This window comes from Marmota flaviventris, chromosome 10 (genome assembly GCF_047511675.1).
Source record: "Marmota flaviventris isolate mMarFla1 chromosome 10, mMarFla1.hap1, whole genome shotgun sequence".
In the NCBI taxonomy this organism is placed as follows: domain Eukaryota; kingdom Metazoa; phylum Chordata; class Mammalia; order Rodentia; family Sciuridae; genus Marmota; species Marmota flaviventris.
Genome location: NC_092507.1, coordinates 17,350,123 through 17,369,500, shown reverse-complemented (window position 1 = coordinate 17,369,500; position 19,378 = coordinate 17,350,123). Strand labels below are relative to the sequence as shown.

The 19,378-nt window shown below is 45.0% G+C and overlaps 1 protein-coding gene and 1 long non-coding RNA gene across 2 annotated transcripts in view; one reads left to right on the top strand and one right to left on the bottom strand.

The window, feature by feature from the left end:
- LOC114094425 (uncharacterized) overlaps positions 1-19,378 on the top strand; it is a 50,405-nt gene that overhangs the window by 16,491 nt on the left and 14,536 nt on the right. The gene's annotated exons all lie outside the window — the stretch shown is intronic.
- Eloa (elongin A) lies at positions 368-18,244 on the bottom strand. Its single transcript, XM_027937582.2, has 11 exons — positions 18,097-18,244; positions 12,145-12,201; positions 10,702-10,808; positions 8,382-9,573; positions 7,946-8,060; positions 6,316-6,471; positions 6,119-6,216; positions 5,151-5,331; positions 4,861-4,972; positions 4,149-4,321; positions 368-2,765 (listed from the first exon to the last, which is right to left on the bottom strand). The coding sequence occupies exons 1-11, from the start codon at positions 18,169-18,171 to the stop codon at positions 2,704-2,706; spliced, it is 2,328 nt and encodes a 775-aa protein (XP_027793383.2). The 5' UTR covers positions 18,172-18,244; the 3' UTR covers positions 368-2,703.

Here is a 19,378-nt window from a genome sequence, read left to right as displayed (position 1 = left end):
CTTTAAGACATCAATGGAGGACTGAGAAGACTTACCTGAGCCCCACACCCTCCAGGGAGAGATGGAAAGCCAGAGCTAAGAGAATCTGGGTTCCCAATCCTTCCTTTAGCCACCAGGAACTCAGCATTTGGCTGTGTTCTCTCACCTCAAGTCACGGGTCGGGTCGGTCCGACTGCACAGCTGCAGGCTTCTAAGCACAACAAGGGTTGGTGCCTGTCCCCAGGAGGGTTCTTCACTCCTGAAACTCCCTCCCTGGTCCTGCGGCACTACCAACAGCAACCCCTGCCCCCACGAAGGCCTCCGCCTCAGCCCAGTAGGCAGACATCTTGACTTCTGTTCGCTGACACAAGAGCAAAAACGCAGGAGGCAGAATTTTTTTGTTTTTTATTTAGATGTGGGATTTTCCTTTTTGTATAACTTATCTAATTAAAATATTCATCTTGGTAGTTACCACAAAAAAGTAACATAGAAAATTGTATTTACATTTTGGGACCAAAATACAAATGAAGAGCAAGATTACACCTTGCTCCTTCCCCTCCCACTTCCAAGAAAGAAAAAGCCTCAGAGACCCTGCTCATCACACCAGGGATCACAAAGGACTAATCTGTAATCAGGTGATTCATGTGTAGTGTAGAACAGAAAAAAATTGCACAAGTTTTCACAAATGAGACCAAAGGTTCAACGTCATTTTGCGTCTGCTCTGCAGCCATTTCGGTAAGCTGGGTGAGGGGGTCATCTAGAAGTTCAGTGTGTCCTCTTCTCACCAAGTCACATCCCTGATGCAGACACTCAGAGGGGGATGGAGGAAGACCTGGCTTTACACAAACAAGAAATCTTATGTGCCAGAAGCGGATACTGACATTGGAATGAACAAATTTGTGTCCTTTCCTGCCTACAGACTCCTAATGAGAGGAATTCATACTCAACTGAAATATGCAAAACTGGTTCAATGACAAAGACTTGGAGACACCAATAAGAGACAAATTCAGATGGTGCACACTTACAGGAAGCTAGCTAGGTAGCAGGTGCCTGGCAAGTGAACCAAGTGTTCACTTGGTTTCAGGTAAAAGACTTTCTAATATTAGATTTGGGAATCAGGCTAGAAAATAGGGGTGTACTGGTGAAAATAAGCAATCAAGGGAAAGAAATTTACCCAATTCAGAAATACAGCAAATTAAAACACAGCAATGCACACTGGAGGATGCAGAACTTCTGCTGAGCAGGTTTCCTGCACGGCCCTGGAATCTCCAAGGTAGCCCGATGGGGGTGTCCAGGGGGGTTAAAACAGTGGCCTCTGTATTCTGGGCTTTCGGAGAGCTTGTGGGAGGGACTGATGGCCACGCTCAGCAGGCTGTCACACTAACCACCAACCCGCTCAGTTTGCTTTGCAGGCTTCTTGAATGTGCGCATCTTAAAATTCACATCTACATCCACCTGGGTCAAAACAAGCAATTCCTACTACCTGTGTCCTTCAACAGCCAGGAAAGAGCTGACACTGCCCTCCTGGCCCTGATTTTGCTCCTAAGTCAAATGGTCAGCAAAAGCCTCCCTTCCTGAACATGATGGATGTCCTGAGGCTCCCCACTCCCCAGGCGGCCCTGCCCTCCTGATGTGGAGGACACAACCCAAGAGGTAGAGGGCTGCAGTTCTCTACCAGACGAGCAAATTGTTGTGCTCTTGCAGTTACATGATCTTACTTTCAAAGAAAAAGGAAAAACAAAAGCAACTTTCAACAGAGCATTACAACTTTAAAAACCAATTGCTTCTAGTAGCAATTCACAGGGAACAGGAGATTAAAGTGCTGGCTTACTCCAAAGTTGTATTCTGGCTATAAAGAGCCCTGCCACATCTGTGTTTTATCCCCAAGCTGATGGGGAGAAGGCAGAGGAGGAAGAAAGAAACCACCTAAAATGGGAATCAAAAAGTGGAATATTAAATTGCTGAGAGTCTGTGCAAATTCCTCTCAAGGTTCCGGTCCTCTAGTGAGCCTAACAGGCAAAACCAACAAAAAGAACTTGCGAAGAAGACAGGCGAGGACTCTAGACTTCACAGACAGCCTCCCTTAATAAACACTACGGAGCGGGTGAGAGGATGCGCCTGCACAGGGCTCTGGGCAACGCTGAGGAGGGTCTCGGTGTGAGGAGCCCCTAAACACTGCCATCCCCACAAGGAGGCTCCCCGGGTGATGGTCTGGCTCTGGCTCTCAGTGCAGTGAGCATCACACAGGCTCTGGGGACACCCAGCTCCCTCTGGACCAGAGAGCACTCAGGAGCACTGCCCTGGGACAGGGAATGGCTTCATCTAACTTTAATAAAGGACCTGGAAAATGAAAAGCTAAGTGTGGTAGAGGACAAAACCAAAACCAAAAAACTCTGGGGGGTAATATAAATACAATCTGGGGGCAATATTTATTAATTAAAACTATGTCTTATAGTTTACAAAGATGCTAATTAACAACAAAAGTATAATTGACCTTAAAATCCTCAGTGAGACTGAGGCTTCACATCATCTTCAGAATTCTGAAGTGTGCTCCAGGCAGGGCACAGGTAGGTGTGCAGGGCAGCACCTGCGACCATGCAGGATTCCAAGGCCAAGAGGCTCCACAAAGTAAGCTTCTGGGCTCCTCTGGAAGTCCCACTCTCCAGCCCCCATTGTCCCTGTATTCTTGCCCCCCAAATTCCATCTCCAAAGTAAGTGCTTGGTTTATCGTCGAGAGAATCTGTTCTTGAAAGCTTTAATTGTCTTGGCCATCATTGGTGCGATTTCTGTTAAGAGAAGTAAGGCAGCAGTTTTAGATGGACAGCAGCAGGAGCTACTTGCTAACACTGCAGTGAAAGCCCCAGAACACAGCACACACCTGCTGAGGCCCTTGCAGGAGCATAACATTGCTGTCCCCAGTTCTAACTGCAGTGCTCATGGGTATGTGGTAAGTGGCATAGCTGGAATCCAATCCTTGTCAACTGTAAAGGCTGTGCGGTAATTCAGTTCTGCCTCACAAACATCCAAACAGGAAATGGTACCCCCACCCTCCACTTTGTCCAATACAGCAACAGGTCTAAGGTGAGCTGTGCGAGCACAGCCTCAAGAGGGCCAACCTACCTCTCCACTGTTAAGCTAAGTGTGGCCCACACTTGAGCTAGGACTCCCACCCTCCCATAGGTCCTGCAAGGACTACACAATAGTACCTTTCTCAAGGTAGACACCCCTGAGGATACTGAGGGTAGTCTACGGTAATAGATAATACACAAAATAGACCCAAACAGATATTAAAAATATTTGAAAGCTATGATTATAACCTCAGTAAGATTACAGGACTCCATCTGCAATTCCATCAACTTAAAAGGCTGAGGACTGCAAGTTCAAGACGAACCTCAGCAACTTAGGGAGGCCCTAAGGACTTAGCAAGACCCAATCTCAAAAGGGCTGGGCCAGGTGCAGTGGTGCACGCCTGTAATCCCAGTGACTTGGGAGGCAGAGGCAGGAGGATTGCAAGTTCAAAGCCAGCTTCAGTAATTTAGCAAGGTCCTGAGCAACTTAGCAAGAACTTGTCTCAGAATAAAAAATTTAAAAAGGGCTGGGGATGTGGTTCAGTGCTCCTGGATTCAATCTCTGGTACCAAAAAAAAAAAAAAAAAAAAGGGTGCGGGGGCGGCGCTGGGAATGTGACTCAGTAGTTAAGCAACCCTTGAGTTCAACCCCCAGTACAAAAATATTTTTTAAAATAGAACCTAAGTGTCCAAATGAATGTTTAAAATGATCATTCTTTTTTTTTTTTTTTTTTTTTGGTACCAAGGATTGAATTCAGAGGCACTTAACTGCTGAGGTACATCCCCAGCCCTTTTTTTTGTATTTTATTTAGAGACAGGGTTCTCACTGAGTTGCTTAGGGCCTCGCTAAGTTGCTAAGTCTGGCTTTGAATTTGTGATCCTCCTGCCTCAGCCTCCCAAGCTGCTGGGATTACAGGTATGAGCCACCATGCCTGATACTATGATCATTCTCATGGACACAGCAAGTGAAAGGAGGGGGCTGACCGTTATTCTAGCATCTGCAATGCTACATCCAGCACATAAATTCAATACCATGGCAATGATATTCAAGGAACTTCCTAAACTAGTTTTAGGTATCTGAGCAGGGGCCCAGGTTACTTACTCTTCACAGCCGGTTTCCTAGGATCATAGGAGATGGTACTACTGACCACTGGCACCAAGTGGGCACTGCTGGTGCTAGGGCCGTCATAGGCCGGCTCCTCAGAGCTAGGGTTAAAGCTGTTGCTGCTGGCAGGAATGTGGCTGCTTCCTGTGGTATACGGGGCTGGCTTAATCCTGCATCACAGAAGAGAGCTGGTCAGCCACAAGCAGGGAAAATCTGCCCTCCACAAGCAGCCTGAAGCTGGCCTGCCACAGGATGACTCGTGTTGTGACTGTGAGCAGGGATGCAGCCCCCTGGGTTCTGGTGGTGGATCACAGACACTGTAGCAGCTACAGAGCAAGTCAACATCTCAGTTTGCCTTCTCTGTTCAGGTGCCAGTTTATGCTCAGATGCTCACGTGGTCTAGAGGAAAGAGTCAAGTCACCCCAGAAATGTATGTTTTTGTTTAAATGGGAAAAAGAGAAAAGTGTAAGGTAGTGTTTGCCACAAGCCAAGCCCCTGGGTGGCAGGAATCACCATGCAGGGCATGCTGCAGTCCAGCGCACTGAGGCTCAGGAGGAGAGGTCTGTGCTCAACGAGGCCTGCCTCAGAACTCACACTACAAAGTGAGTCACTTCCTGCCCTGCAGCTAGCTCCCTCTGAGGGTGGATGACAAGCTTTTGGGGCTCTCTTCCCTGAGCAGGTAAAGATCAAGCACAAGCAGAGATCTTACTTGACTTTCTCAGGGACAGCTGCCCCTCCTGTTCCAAACTTCTCTTGCCTCCGGCGGACATCTCGAGGTGGCTTGGCCACAGAGTTGACAAAGGCCATCTTTGCTCGCCGGCCTATGGAAAAATTTAGAGATTAATATCTGTCTTCCTGAGCAGTGACACTGCTATTTCTGCCCACCTACAAAGACAAGAGACGTTTAGGGACTGGCCCCACACCAGCCAGGCCCACCAAGACTTCGCTGCTGACCAGAGCACCCACCTGCCAGCTCCTGCCTCCTCTGCCTTCCCTTACCTTTGGGCTTATTGGCATGTGCAAATTGGATGTTCTTTGTTAGCACTCGTAGCCGCTGCTCTCGGGCATCCTGAAGCCGCAGGTACATCTCCCGCCAGGACTCATACTCTTCTGGTCTTTCTTCTTTAAAGTCTCGGTGACAATGAACTTTCCATAATTGATCTGTGTCTTCAATTAATACCTGCATTCAGGTGAGGATATCGCTTATATAAAAACATTCTTACGTATCTCTTTTATACTTAGGAGTGACCAGTTTCCTAGCAAAAAATTTTTTTTTGTTTGTTTGCATAGAAGTTTCATATTAAAATACCAAAACTCTAGGGGAAAAAACAAATCACTGAATTAAAAAATAAAAAAAGTTCAGTGTGAGCACTAAGTAGCTCCTGGGTGGTTGTAAGAGAAGATAAGACAAAAATTAAGATCATTCTTTTCCTTTAGGAATCAGTAAAGGGTAGAGCTGGGTGAATTCAAATCAGCTGCTTCCCTAGCACTACACTGAACTATCATGGCAAGGGGGGCCACCAAAGAGGGATGTCATATTACGAGCTCTCAGAACTAGAGAGAGAGAGACTCTGCCATCAGATGAGTGTGTCTGCATTATAGAAGAATTCTGGAAGGTCTGGATACTCAGCCAATTTGTACTTTTTTTTATGTTGACCTCACACCTGAGCATCCCTGGGTCCCAGGTGCTCTGCTGCCAGATTCTTCCCTTGTGGACTAGGCAAGCTCAAACGAGGCACCAGAAGTTTTTTCTTGCTCCTTTGAATCCCACCCTGATTCTAGCCCAAAAGGCTACTTAAGAGCAGGTGATAGGAAAATGCTTGTTTAAAGGCCCAGAGGCAAACCAAACATGCCCAGAACAGGGATCGACCACTGGTCTGCCTTCAGCCACGGCAGATCCACAGAGACAAAACTATTTCTGGAGACACAAGTCAGAAAACTGCTCTCTTCACAAGGAGGATACTCACGTGATTGTATTCCTCTATGCGATATAGCTGATCAGGTGTACACCTCTCCAAAACAGGTTCAAGAATAGAAAACGGGACTCTTCCCACTTCAAAGATGGCTGCAAAGAAATCAAAGGTAAGAGTGTTGAATAGCGGCCAAGCTACCCAGTGACAAGGTCCCACTGCAACAATGTGCTCAAGGGAAGCATGTGACTTACAATCGATGTTGTTTTTAAGTACACGGATGCACTGCTGGTACAAGGTCATCATTTTGGGGAGATAGGCACACTTGGAACCGGAATACACCTGCATCTTGGAATTCATTCTGCGTCCAGTGAATCCAGCTTCTTCTTCTTCCTGGGGTGAAGAGAATGCTACAGGGCAAGAAAAACCAGAATGGAAATCACAAAAGGCCCCAAGCCACATTGGTCCTTGGCCTCCCCCTTCCCTTTCTCAAGGACAATCAATGACAATTCTTCTGGATTCTGCCAGAGACTGCATTACCATTAAGTCACATCACCAGCTCTTTTTATTTTGAGACAATCTTGCTAAATTGCTAAGGCTGGCCTCAAACTTCTGATCCTCCTGCCTCAGCCTCCCAAGTCACTGGGCACTGAGCCTGGGTCCATCGCTTGTTTCATTTAGCACATTTGAGGAAATCATTCCATGATGATACATAAAAACTTTGTACATTTTTTACAGTGGTCTAAGAGGACACTTTGTGGACAGGCCATGATATATCTGTTTCTGTTAAGTCTTCTGCTGACAGACACAATGTGGCTTCTTATTCTTTTGCTACCAAAACTCTATAATTTTTTTCTTTAAGCTAAAAACCAGACATACAATATATAGAATGAAAGGCTGCTAACAATAGCAGGAGCAAAGATTTCCTGAAGACTTTGTATTGTATGTGAAAAACCTACAGCTAAAAGCTTTATTGGCATTACCACTTTGGGGGTAGGGAGGTACTGGGGACTAGAACCAGGGATGCTGTACCACTGAACTACATCTCCAGACCCTTTTTATTTTTTATTTTGGGACAGGGTCTCACCAAGTTCCTGAAGCTAGCCTTGAACTTGTGATCCTCCTGAGTCGCTGAGATTTACAAGTGTGTGCCACTACATCCAGTGGCATGGCATTACTACTTTTGATTCCATTTAACAATCCTACCATTATTACTTCTATTTACAGAATGTGAAAATGAGTTCCAAAGAAATTAAGATATTACCCAAGATTATACTACTTGCAAAAACCAGTGTTGAGATTCAACCTAAGCCATCAAACTCCAGAGTACACTCCTAGGAAATGTACTCAAAATCTGATATGATAACTGTTACGATGACAGATCATGAATGAATTTGTACATCTTTATCCCAATTAAAAAAAAAAAAAAAAAAAAAGATACAGGGCTGGGGTTGTGGCTCAGTTGTAGAGCACTTGCCTAGCACATGTGAGGCACTGGGTTTGATCCTCAGCACCACATTAATAAAATAAAGTTATTAAAAAAAAAAAAAGAGGGTGGGCTGGGGCTATAGCTCAGCAGCAGAGCACTTGCCTAGCATGAATGAGGCACTGGATTCAAACCCCAGTACCACATAAAAATAAACAAATGCAGTCTGTCCATCTACAACTAAAAAAAAAAAATTAAAAATAAAAGAGGGGTTGGGATTGTGGCTCAGCGGTAGAGCGCTCGCTTAGCACGTGAGGCCCTGGATTTGATCCTCAGCACCACATATAAATAAATAAAATAAAGGCATAATGTCCAACTACAACTGAAAAAGAAAGAAATTTCTTTAAGTATCTCACTTATTTAAAAAAAAAAAAAAAAAAAAAGACATAGAAAATTACCTTTTCTCTTTGGCTGGAAGGAGGGCATCAATTCAAGGGAAGGAAGTGGACGGTAATTGCCCTGGATGGTGGGTAAGGGGAGGTCTGGCAATACTGGCAGTGCATCAGTAGGGACCTGCAGAGGAGAAACAGTGAATGGAGAGCCCCTTTCTATGAGCACACCTTTCATACCCACAGTAAATTCCTAGCAGGTCCAGGCCGAAGGGAGGCTTACAGTCATGAACACCACCATCTAAGCCAGGAAATGAATACAGAAGGGTCCATCACGTAGGGACGCCTCCAAAAAGTCTTCTTGGGAATCAGCTATCCTTGGGCAAATGAGGCCCAGAGGAAATTAGTGCAAACTGAAATACAACAGGCCAACTGCAAATAAGCCAAGGAGAACAGTAGCAGGTAGGCACCCAGAACCCCCAGGCACTGCAGCCTTGAGGCTTACCTTTCTCAGCCTGGTTGAGTCGGCTCCAGCCAGATGCAGCTTCTCTGACCTGCTCTCATTCACCTTGGGTAATTTCTGAACTGAGTTTAAGTTTTTACTAGTGCTTTTGGAATCACTTTTTTTAAGTCCTTTGTCTCCAAGTGCCGTGGCTGGAGTTTTCACAATCTTCTTCTTTTTCTTCCGGGGCTGATCATAGCTGAGGTAAGATTCAAATGACATGGTGGGCTGCTCGAATTCATCCTCCACGTCTGCCTCCTCTACCTTAGGGAGTGAGCCCAGTGACTTTCTATCCAAATTAGAAGTCTTTACTTTCCCTTCTTGAGCCTTTATATTGTTAGAAACCTTCTCTTTTGTTCTGGGCAACAGGTCTCCAGCCCCTTTTCCTATGTCTGCGCTGTCCACACGTTGCTTGCTTTTGTCTGATTTGGTTTTTGCAGAGTCCTTGTGCTTTGGCTTTTTAAGGTGGTTGTCTGAAGCAACCTCTGAGGGTGAAAACTTCCTTTTGAGGCTGTTGCCTTCTCTTTCTTTCTCTTTCTTGGCAGCACTAGAAGGTGGTCTCTCCTTGGCACTATCCCCTTGGAGTGGCCTTCGGGTCTCCTCTTTTGAGAGGGACTTGTGTGGCTTCTCTCTGCCCAAAGCAGAGGCCTTATCATCACCCTTGGCATCTATAGGGCGTTTTTCCTTGTGGCAAGATCTGTGTTCCTTGTTTTGGTTCAAGATCCCCTTTCCCTGGGGTTCTCCCAGGTGACGTTCTTGACTAACTCCCAGTCTGTCCTGAAAGGCATTACTGTGGCCTTTTCCAGGTTTCTGGTGTGAAACAATGGACTCATGGTCCTCCTCTGGTGACCTGTAATGGTCTGTGTACATCTGATGAGGACTCGCACAGGATGGAGGAGACTGGACATGGCCATAGTCAGAAGATTCGGGGTCTGATGAGTATGTAGGTGACACCCTGTGACACCTCTTCCTCTCATCTCTCCTCTCATGACTGTGAGACACTTTGTGAGGTTGTTCACATTCTGAGAGTTTTCTGTGTTTCTTCTGTCTGTGCTCGGGACTATAGGATCGGCTGCCCGAGGCCTTGCAGTTTTCTTGGTAGTACCCTTCCATCTCCTCCTCCCGCTGAACCGCATCCCGAGGGCGCTTTCGGGAATTGCTTTTCTCAAAGTCCTGTTCATCAGCCTCATTGTTTCTAAAATAAAAGAAAAAGCAGAGATAACTCTCAGTGTAATCCTTGTTCAGACAACAAGTCACAGGCCCTGAACTCACAAGAGATCAAGGAGATGCACAGTGAGAACACAGTCACAGGAAGAAGGCATGGGGGTACACGTGAAGATCCTCAACCAAGTTCAAACACTGGGAAACCCCAAAATATTCAATAAATGGGAATGACAAGGATACAGGGAAGATCAAATGTCTTGTAGACATGAAAATGCTTAAAGATTTTTTTTTAACACAGGGACAATTTTAAACTTGTTATGTAAAAAGGAAGCTAAAAAAGCTAAAAATGCCTTTTAAGAAGAGGTTAGCCAGGAATGGTGTTGCACACCTGTAATCCCAATGACTGTTGAGGCAGGAAGAGCATGTTCAAAGCCAGCCTCAGCAACTTAGTGAGGCCCTGTTTCAAAAAATAAAAAGGACTGGGGATGTAGCTCAGCAGAACATATGCTTAGCATGCACAATCCCCTGGGTTCAATATCCAGAATGACAACAACGTTTAGAAAGAAACATACTAAAACGTTATTGTTTACCTTTAAGAAATTTCAATTCTTATCTCTTTATTTATTTAGGTATTGGGGATTGAACTCAGGGGCACTTAACCACTGAGCAACATCTCCAGCCCTATTTTGTATTTTATTTAGTGTCTCACTGAGTTGCTTAGTGCCTTGCTATTGCTGAGGCCGTCTTTGAACTTGCAATCCTCCGGCCTCAGGCTCCCAAATCACTGGGGTTAGAGGTGTGCGCCACCTCGCCTAGCCTTATCTCTATTTTCTAAGAGTCTATAACAATCATGCATTACTTTTATAATTGAGGCAAAATAGATATTTATCTATTTACTTATGGTACTGGGGATTGAACCCAGGGGTGTTTTAACTGAGCTACATCCCAGGCCCTTTTTATTTTTGAAACAGAGTCTCACCAAGTTGCTGATGGTGGCCTAAAAACTTGTGATCTTCCTGCCTCAGTCTCCTGAGTAGCTGGGACCATAGGCACACACCACCATGTCTGGCCAAAATATGCATTTTAAATAAGAAGATGGAAAAGGAATAAAAATAAATACCACAGCGCTGAATAAACTTAAAAAGAGAAATGTTCTCACCGTTCCACAGGAACCAGCTTCTTCCACTGGGCCACTAGGTCCCTGGCAAAGCTTCCGACTTGCTCATGTTTTCGAAAGCTATTTACTGTTTTCCCGACCCCAGTCTCCTACAAATTTAACAAAATTGACAAAGAGTTAGGGAACCCAGCTCACATTTTTCCTAAAGAAATAGGGCCTCTTGCTTTGAGAAAGTCAACAACTAATACGTCTGTCCTAAAACATACTTTGCAAGTCTGAATAACAAATTACTTTGTTGCCTATGTTTAAATTTCTTAAATGACACAAGGTAACAAAGCTTACAAATTCAGAAAAACACTTCCTCAAAATATTTCTGTAACTTTAACAAGAATGATTATAGTAGGTGTTAGACCCTGAGCTCAGGGTTTTGCAAACAGTATTTGAACCAGTCTTCTCTGTAACTTTTTTCCCTCTAATACTGGGGATTGAATCCAGGGAGCTTTACCACTAAGCTACATCCTCAGCCCTTTTTTATTTTTGAGATAGGGCCTTGCCAAGTTGGGATCCTCCTGACTCAGCCTCCTGGGTATCTGGGATTGTAGCCATGTACCATTATGCTCAGCTATGACAACTTTTTTTTTTTTTTTTTGGTACTGGAGTTTAACCCAGAGGCGCTTAACCCCCCAAGCCACATCCCGGCCACCTCCCCTTTTTTATATTTCGAAATAGGGTCTCGCTAAGTTGCTGAGATCACGGGCATGTGCCACCACACCTGGCCCAGCTATGATAGCTCTTGAGGCAGAAATCAGCCTTATTTTACAGAGTTATAGCATAGAGTCACAGAACTCGGATTTGAATCCAGAACCAGTAGATGCCAAAACCAATGTTCTTTTCATTCATTTTAATTTTGAAATACACGTCACATAACAGGGCTAGGGGTGTAGCTCAATGGTAGAGTGCTCATCCAGCATGAGGAACACCCTGGATTCATTCCTCAGCACTGGGGGGGGGGGGGGAATCATATAGATTTCACCATTTTAAAGTATATAATTCAGTGATTTCCAGAACACCTCTAATATTATGTAACCTTGAGTACTATCTAATTCCAGAACATTTCCATTACCCTGAAAAAAAGCCTGTTCCTCCCAATTCCCTCAGCCACTGGCAACACTCATCTACTTTCTGTAGATTTGCCTGTTTTGACATTTCATATGAACAGAATCATACAATATATAGCCTTTTGTGTGGTTTCTTTCACTTTCAAAGCCCATCCTCTAAATCTTCCTCTACACTCTCTCCAGCGGAAAGGGGATGGGGATATAGTTATAAAACAAAGTTGGGACTAATGAAGTAGCTCAGTGGTAGAGTGGCTGCCTAGCACATGAGAGGCCCTTAGCTTAATCCCAGCCCCCCCACACACACACAAAAAAAAAAAGGGAAAGGAATAAAGAAAGAAATATAGAAAGACATACAGACAATTCTTACCGCAAGGATATCTACTGTAATAGGCAAGGTGGAGAGTTTCTTCAAATATTTCAATAGCTGCAGAATGAATGAATAAAGCAAACGTTAATTTCTATAGTCATAATCACTGGAACAGATATAAATACCTGATGGTTAAATGCTTACTCAGTACTATGTATTTTACAGTAAAATAAGCATGATTATTATCTGCGTTATGAGAAGAGGCTCAGAAAAATTATGATATGAGCTGGGGGTGTCGCTCAGTGGTACAGCACTTGCCTAACAGGTAAAAGGCCCTGGGTTCATCCCCAACACCACAAAAAAAATCAGTGAATAAAAAGAAAAAAAAAACACCATTAAATAAATAAAAATAAAACCCTTGCCCCAGGATATAAGTGGGGCAGGAATCAGTCTGATCTGTGGCTCTAGATTCTGTGCTTTCAACTGCTATTCTATACCAAAAGGAAGTAAGACATAAAAGATAAAGACACAGAAGATAATTAAAACCTACTGACTGATAAGTCACCAACAGCTAATTCTGCCTCAATTCTGACAGAGAAAGTGCCAACATTAGGGAAATCACCCATGGATCTGGCACATAGAAAAGTAAGAAGAGGCCTCTATGAGAAAAGAGAACTGTCTCCAGAAGGGCTAGCTACTGTGCTGACCAGAAATGGGCAGAAGCCAAGAGCAATTCTGAGCTACAAGAATCAGAGCAATACCGTCAATGATGAACACAAAATGTCAGGGTAAATTAGCAAAGATCTGGGTTTGGCCACATTTCCTTTCTAGAGTCCCTAAAACTAGGCCAAAATCGGTAGGCAGAGCTATTAAGACAAGAGTTCTGGAGTCAGAGACAAAATTCAGTTTGACTGCCGCCTTCTTGCCAGGTAATCTTGTGCAGGTCAGTAACCTTTCTGAACCTTGCTGCATTCGCAGAACAAGAACTGGATCCCGTCTCTACTTCACAGGCTGTGAGGATTCAAGTGATACAAACCATACAAGCATTTAGTCACAGTGTCTTCAACACTACAGAAGTTTAAAACATGCTTTTTATTAACATCTCACTCATCAGCTGACAGCTCTTTAAATGTTCTACCCTTGATCCTCAACCAGATATTGCTCAGCCAATTCCTACTTGCTCTATTTCTATCCAAAGCCATGACTGGCTAAGCCTTTCTCTAGGAAACATTTGTGTGTCCATAAACACACTGACTATACAAGGAGTGCTCCAAGTACAAGCAGTTCAAAAGAGATAACTGTGGTCACCTTTATATTTAAATATTATTAGATAACAATATCTGTTCTTTCTTCACATATAGCCCAGGCTACACCTGGTATGCCACATGGCTAATAGGCAGAGTAACAGGTGTGTTTTTCTGGTCATTCTCCTTCCACAATTACTTAACATGGTCACTAGGCAGAGCAATTGGATCACAGGTGATAATCATGTTTGACTGGGAACAAGTAGGAGCCAAGTAGTGCATCTAGGGAGCATGAAACACAGTTGAGTAAAAACTATCCTCTACTTCAAATTCCACTTGCACTACCATCCAACTCAGAAAAAGTTCTATTGTGTATTTCTTGACACCCAAGCTATGGGTACAAAGATCAATGCCAATTCCTTTTTTTTATTTAGTTTTGTGGTGGTGGTACTAGGGTTTTAACACCAGGACACTCCACCACTAAGCGATATCCCCCAGCTTTTTCTAATTTTATTCTGAGACAGGGCCTCCCCAGGTTCCTGAGGCTGGTTTCAAACTTTCAGTTCTCCTGTCTCAATCTCCTGAGTCACTGGTATTACAGATGTGCAGATGTATAGTCACTGGTATTATAGGTATGTCTAGTGCAAATTCATTTTCTTTTTTCGGCGGGGAGGTACTGGGGATTGAACCCAGATGCTCCTAAACACTGAGCCACAAACCCAGCTCTTTTTAATATTTTATTTAGAGACAGGTCTCACCAAGTTGCTTAGGGCCTTACTAAGTTGCTGAGTTGTTGAACTCGTGATCTTCCTGCCACAGCCTCCTAAGCCACCAGAGCCCTTTTTATTGAGACAGGGTGTCAATAAGTTGCTTAGGGCCTTGTTAAGTTGCTGAGGCTGGTCTCAAACTTGCGACCCTCCTGTGACAGCCTCTCAAATTGCTAGGATTACAAGCTTGCACTTGGCCTAATTCTTTTTCTTAAAGGCATATTTAGAATCATGGAAAAGGTTTTAACAGGCAGTTCTCCCTGTTTTAAATTGTCCAGAAGGGGTAGGTGGGAAACACTTATACATCATCCACTGTCTTGTCAGTGACTATGCTAAGTTCTTCCATGCATTCCCTCATTTTATTTTCACTATAAAGTGGATTATTATTCTCCCTATTTTACAGATTTTGAAACTGAGACCAGTGAGATTCAGTAACTTGCCTAACAAGGTGAGAAGCATCCAACATAATTAACACTGTTCTTAGGAAAAGAAAATAGACCAGTAATTCCTATGCCCCCCTCTCAGCATACCTGGAACAATGCAAAGCAGCTTTGTTCTTTGTCAGTACTATGCTGCATGGCAGTTTAGAGTTCACTTGGTAAAGGAGGTCACCAAGGTGGCAAAGAATCCCAGGACCTCTACAAAGCCAACATAGAAAGACCAGGCAGGAAGTCACTGAGGGTGTGTTATCTCAAAGCCTAGCACTAACTGGAAAAGCAAATGCTGCCTTTCTGCTTCACTTTGGGTTAGAAGTGACTTAAGCTCACAATACTAAAACCCTCAAGATTTAAAAACTGATCTAGCCCATCATAAAAGAAAAAACTTCATAACCTATTTTCAGTAAATTCCAAGAAAGAATAAAGTAATAACAAGGCAAGAATATTCTGTGTATCCTCAGGGAGATGGAAACTTGCTGTTATCAAACCAAGGTATGGTCTGTAGAGCTTGTAAGACCTGATAACAGACAATTAAAAATTATCAAACATTTGCACAGTGCATGCTTAGTAATCTCAGCTGTCCCCTGCACACTGCTTCAATCCCCAAAGCAAAAAAGTGTCCTTAAAGCTGACCCCCTAGTTTTCCACCTGCCATCAATCGGCATTCCTGATAGTTTTCACATATGTAACACAGGACCAGTAACTTTATCACTCATGGAAATCAATTCCAAATTAATAGTAGGAACAGAATCCAGGTGTATCTGGTCTGCCTGATACTTTCTCTCCCCAAAAGCCTAGATCATAGATGAAAATTAAAATGAAAACAGTTACACTTAAACACCAATGTTTAATACCAGAAGATCCATGAGCACAGGTGTAAAATCCACCCTTTGACTAATAATGGCTTGAAAGCAAGATTTGATTACATGTCCAATATTGCTCTATAATCATCCTGCAATTTCAAGAACAACCTGTGGGAGCTTGTTGGGTTAACAGAGGGTTGAGAGGAAGAAGGCCAGTGTGCCAGCTTGCACTTTTCCCTCTGCAGTTAGCTCATTTCTGAATGCCAACTATTATGCCCTTTGCAAAAATGATATTCCAACATTTTCTTATCTTCATAAAGCTCACCTCCCAGAATAAAGCCAAAAATTCAGGGTGGCTTTTTTGTTTGTTTTTTCCTCGGTTCGAGCATGGAACCAAGGGCCTCACGCATGGTGGGTAAGTGCTCTACTACTGAGTTCACCCCTCGACCTAGGGGTTGATTTTTCTATCTGGGAAAGGAAAGCCTAAGTGCTTAAAAACATACAAACAAGCAAAAACCACTAATAGTTCAAGTAAACTTACCTGATATTAGAAAAGCTTATTCCAAATAGAGCATTGTTTTAACCTGATAGAAATAAAGACCAGCCAGGCATGGTGGTACATGCCTGTAATCCCAGTGGCTCAGAAGGCTGAGGCAGGAGGATCACCAATTCAAAGCCAGCCTCAGCAACTTAGTGAGGTCCTAAGCAATTAATGAAGCCCTGTCTCAAAATAAAAAGGGCTGGGGCTGTAGCTGGATGGTAAAGTGCTTACCTAGCATGTATGAGGTGCTGGGTTTGATTCTTAGCACTACATATAAATAAAATAAAGGCACATTGGCAACTAAAAAAATATTTAAAAAGAGAAAAGAAAAAAGGCTGGAGATGTGGCTCAGTGATTAAACACTCATGGGTTCAAGCCCTGGCACAATACATACATACAGACCAAATACATACATACCAAATGGGGGGAGGTTACATAATAGTGCCTTAAAATCAGTCACAAATCTTACAGTATTCAGGAAAATGAACTAGTACTCAGAAATATGACCATTTATTAGATGTCCACAAAGGGATATTGTAAAAAGAAACTTATAAATATGCCTGGCCACTAGGTAATAAAGCATTGATAAAAAATACAACACAACACAAATGAAAGCATTTAAGTTTTCACAGCTTTGTAACTAGCTGAAAAAGTGGTTCTTCAGCTGGGTATGAATGAAGAGAGTTCAAGAGTGGCCTGATAGAGAGAGGCTGTGTGCAAATGAAAACCCTCATGTGACAGGCTAGGTAGCAACAAGAGAAATTGCAGGGGGGGGCGGGTGGGGGTGGTCCTGGGAGAAAAATTCTGAAAAACAGTGATTAACATCTACTAAGCACTTTCTTCCAGCTGAGTCTTTTAGTTTAGGTAAAGGGCTGGGGATATAGCTCAGCAGGTAGAGTGCTTGCCTTGCATGGACAAGGCCCTGGGTTCATTCCCCAGTACCACAAAAACAAAAAATAAATTAAAAATAAAAATAAAAAAATTCTAGGCAAAAGTGGGAGAAGACAGGCTCAGCAAAGAACTCCCCCATGTTCATGGCTGGCAAATGGATCAGAATCCAAATTTCAGCAGCATTTTATCTTCACTGCCTCTCTCCTTTAATTCCTCTTCCATCAGGACCGGGTCTCATTTCTTAGGAACCACTCACCCTGTCTAGAATGCTGGCAGAGAACATCACACCCTTAAGTGATTTGTTTTATTTTATTTTTGAAACTGGGGATTGAACTACATCCCCAATCAGTCTTTATTTGTTAATTAATTAATTAATTTAGAGACAGAGTCTTGCTAAGTTAGTGAGGGCCTCGCTAAGTTGCGGAGACTGACCTCGAACTTGCGATCCTTCCGCCTCAACCTCCCCAGTTAATGGAATTACAGACGTGCGCCACCGCGTCTGGCTCAACTCTGTATTTCAATGAAAACAATTCTAACACCCACCAGACACTCCTAGAGACATCCGAGACGCTGAGTAACAAAGTCAAGAAGGGAGAAGGGCGTATTTAACTTAACAATTTCTAAAAGAGGCAACAAAACTAGTTAAGTACAATTAAAAATGGTGCCCATCGTTTGCAGCAGTGAGAAACGGTAGGTCTCACCTTTCTATAAGGCCAGAGGGTAGCTAACCACAACTTCTAGCCGCACCCCCTTCAATTACAACCTAAGTTTCTGGAGTACAGCTAGGTGACAGGAGGCTTTATTTTGTTGCTCTGAACGGGATTTACTGAGAAAGCAAAAGGTCCACGCTCCAAGACCAAGCCGAGAAGCGATAAAAACGTCCCGCAGAGGCGCAGGGCCACACCGAGCCTCGACTCCACGGCGCACCGCCGGCACCTCCTCCGGCTCCCAACCAAAACCCAGGACACGCGGAAAGCAGCGCGAACTCGCGGGTACGGGCACTCGACTCCGCGCCAGCTCCCCCGACAGGAAACAGCTGGCCCGGGACGCCGGGGAGCGGCTCGGAGTCCGCGGGGCACACCGCGCCCGCCTCGGATCAACCCTGCCGCCGGAGCCCGCGGCGGCCGGCCCGACCCAGGACAGGGGAGGCGGGCCGCCGAGGCCCGACCTGCGGGGCCACCGCGTGCCAGGCGCTGCAGCCCGCGGGCCTGGCTCCGGGTCCGAGCCCCGTGGCGCCGGCCGGTGGGGAATCGGCCGCGTCCGGCCCGAGACCGTTAGGGGCCCGCGCCGCGCCCAACGCCCGCCCGCTCCGCGCAGCCCGCCGCTGACCTTTTTGGGGTCCGGGTTCGCAGCCAGGCGCGCCTGCAGCTTCTCCACAACTTGGAGCGCCGACTCCGCCGCCATCGCTGTCACTGGCGCGGCCTCCTCGCCGGAACTGGGTTCGCGTTGCGTCCTCGGGCCGCAGCTCCGCCCTCCGTGCAGCCCCGGCGGAGACGGAAGCGCGACTGGCCCCTTCCGGGCCTCGGCGAGGGAGGGGCGGGGGGTGCGGGGCTGGCCGGCTTCAGGCCCCGCCCCCAGGCCCGCCCGCCCGGCGGCCGCTCCAGGGAGCGCGCTGCCAGCCGCCGACCTCTGCGCGTCAGGTCCTCCGGGAGCCGAGCCCAAGCCTCGAAGACCTCTCCAGTATATAGTCCAAAAAGGAATGGGCCACAGAGCAAGACTCTGGGTTTATAAGTCCTAACCTCCACCCCTCCCCGCCGGGGGCTGCGAGCCACACCCTAATTAACGCCTTGACGGCGGGCCCAGGTCCTTGCCTGGCTCTGGGAATCGGGGGTAATAAACGGAGCGACCACGTTACGCACACTGTGCCAGCAGCTGGACTATCTTAATTTCAGCCTCTCTGCAACTCAGTGAAACGAGTTATCCCCGTTTTACAGATGAGGAAATGGAGGCCCAGGAAGATGAAAATAACTTGCAAAATGTTCACATAATAGTTAATGAAGACAGAATTTGATTTTAAAAAGTCTAGGTCCGTCGTGAGTCCACACCTATGAATAGGTCAGGATATGAGGGCCAGAGGGATATGTCAAAACACCTTAGCTCCTTCAGACAATAGTGGTCTGTCCCCCCCCTTCCCTCAACAGTGTCTGGCACAAAGGCAGCAAATAAATACTTTAAAAAAAAAATTAGTTGTAGGTGGACACAATACCTTTATTTTTTATTCATATGTGGTGCTGAGGATGAACCCAGCGCCTCACACGCACTAGGCGTGTGCTCTACCGCTGAGCCACAACCCCAGTCCCGAAATAAATACTTCTTGAATGAATGAATGGCTGTTTCCTCTGATGACCTACTCATCAGCAGTAGATCCTGAATCATTACAACCCAAGACACCTCCATCCCTGCCACCAACCCTCATCCAAGAAGCACTAAAATCTATTACTTGGTAAAAGTAATTTTATTATAACTATTAAAAAGAAAAACTAAACAGTTGAAACTAACAAAACATCAGCATCAATTAAATCTTACTGGATTAGGTCAGATTACATTAGATTCTAATCAGATCCCCAGGAGCAAATTGACAATGCATATGGGCTGACCTTTCCCCCAAAGC

Bases quoted from the DNA above. Each gene is read 5' to 3' on its own strand.
- Eloa (XM_027937582.2), bottom strand. From the start codon at position 18,171: ATGGCGGCGGAGTCGGCGCTCCAAGTTGTGGAGAAGCTGCAGGCGCGC. The intron at 9,574-10,701 runs GTGAGAACATTT...CTTTTATTTTAG, and splicing joins AAGCTGGTTCCTGTGGAACG to AAACAATGAGGCTGATGAAC. The intron at 2,766-4,148 runs GTAAGTAACCTG...TTCTCTTAACAG, and splicing joins TAGGAAACCGGCTGTGAAGA to AAATCGCACCAATGATGGCC.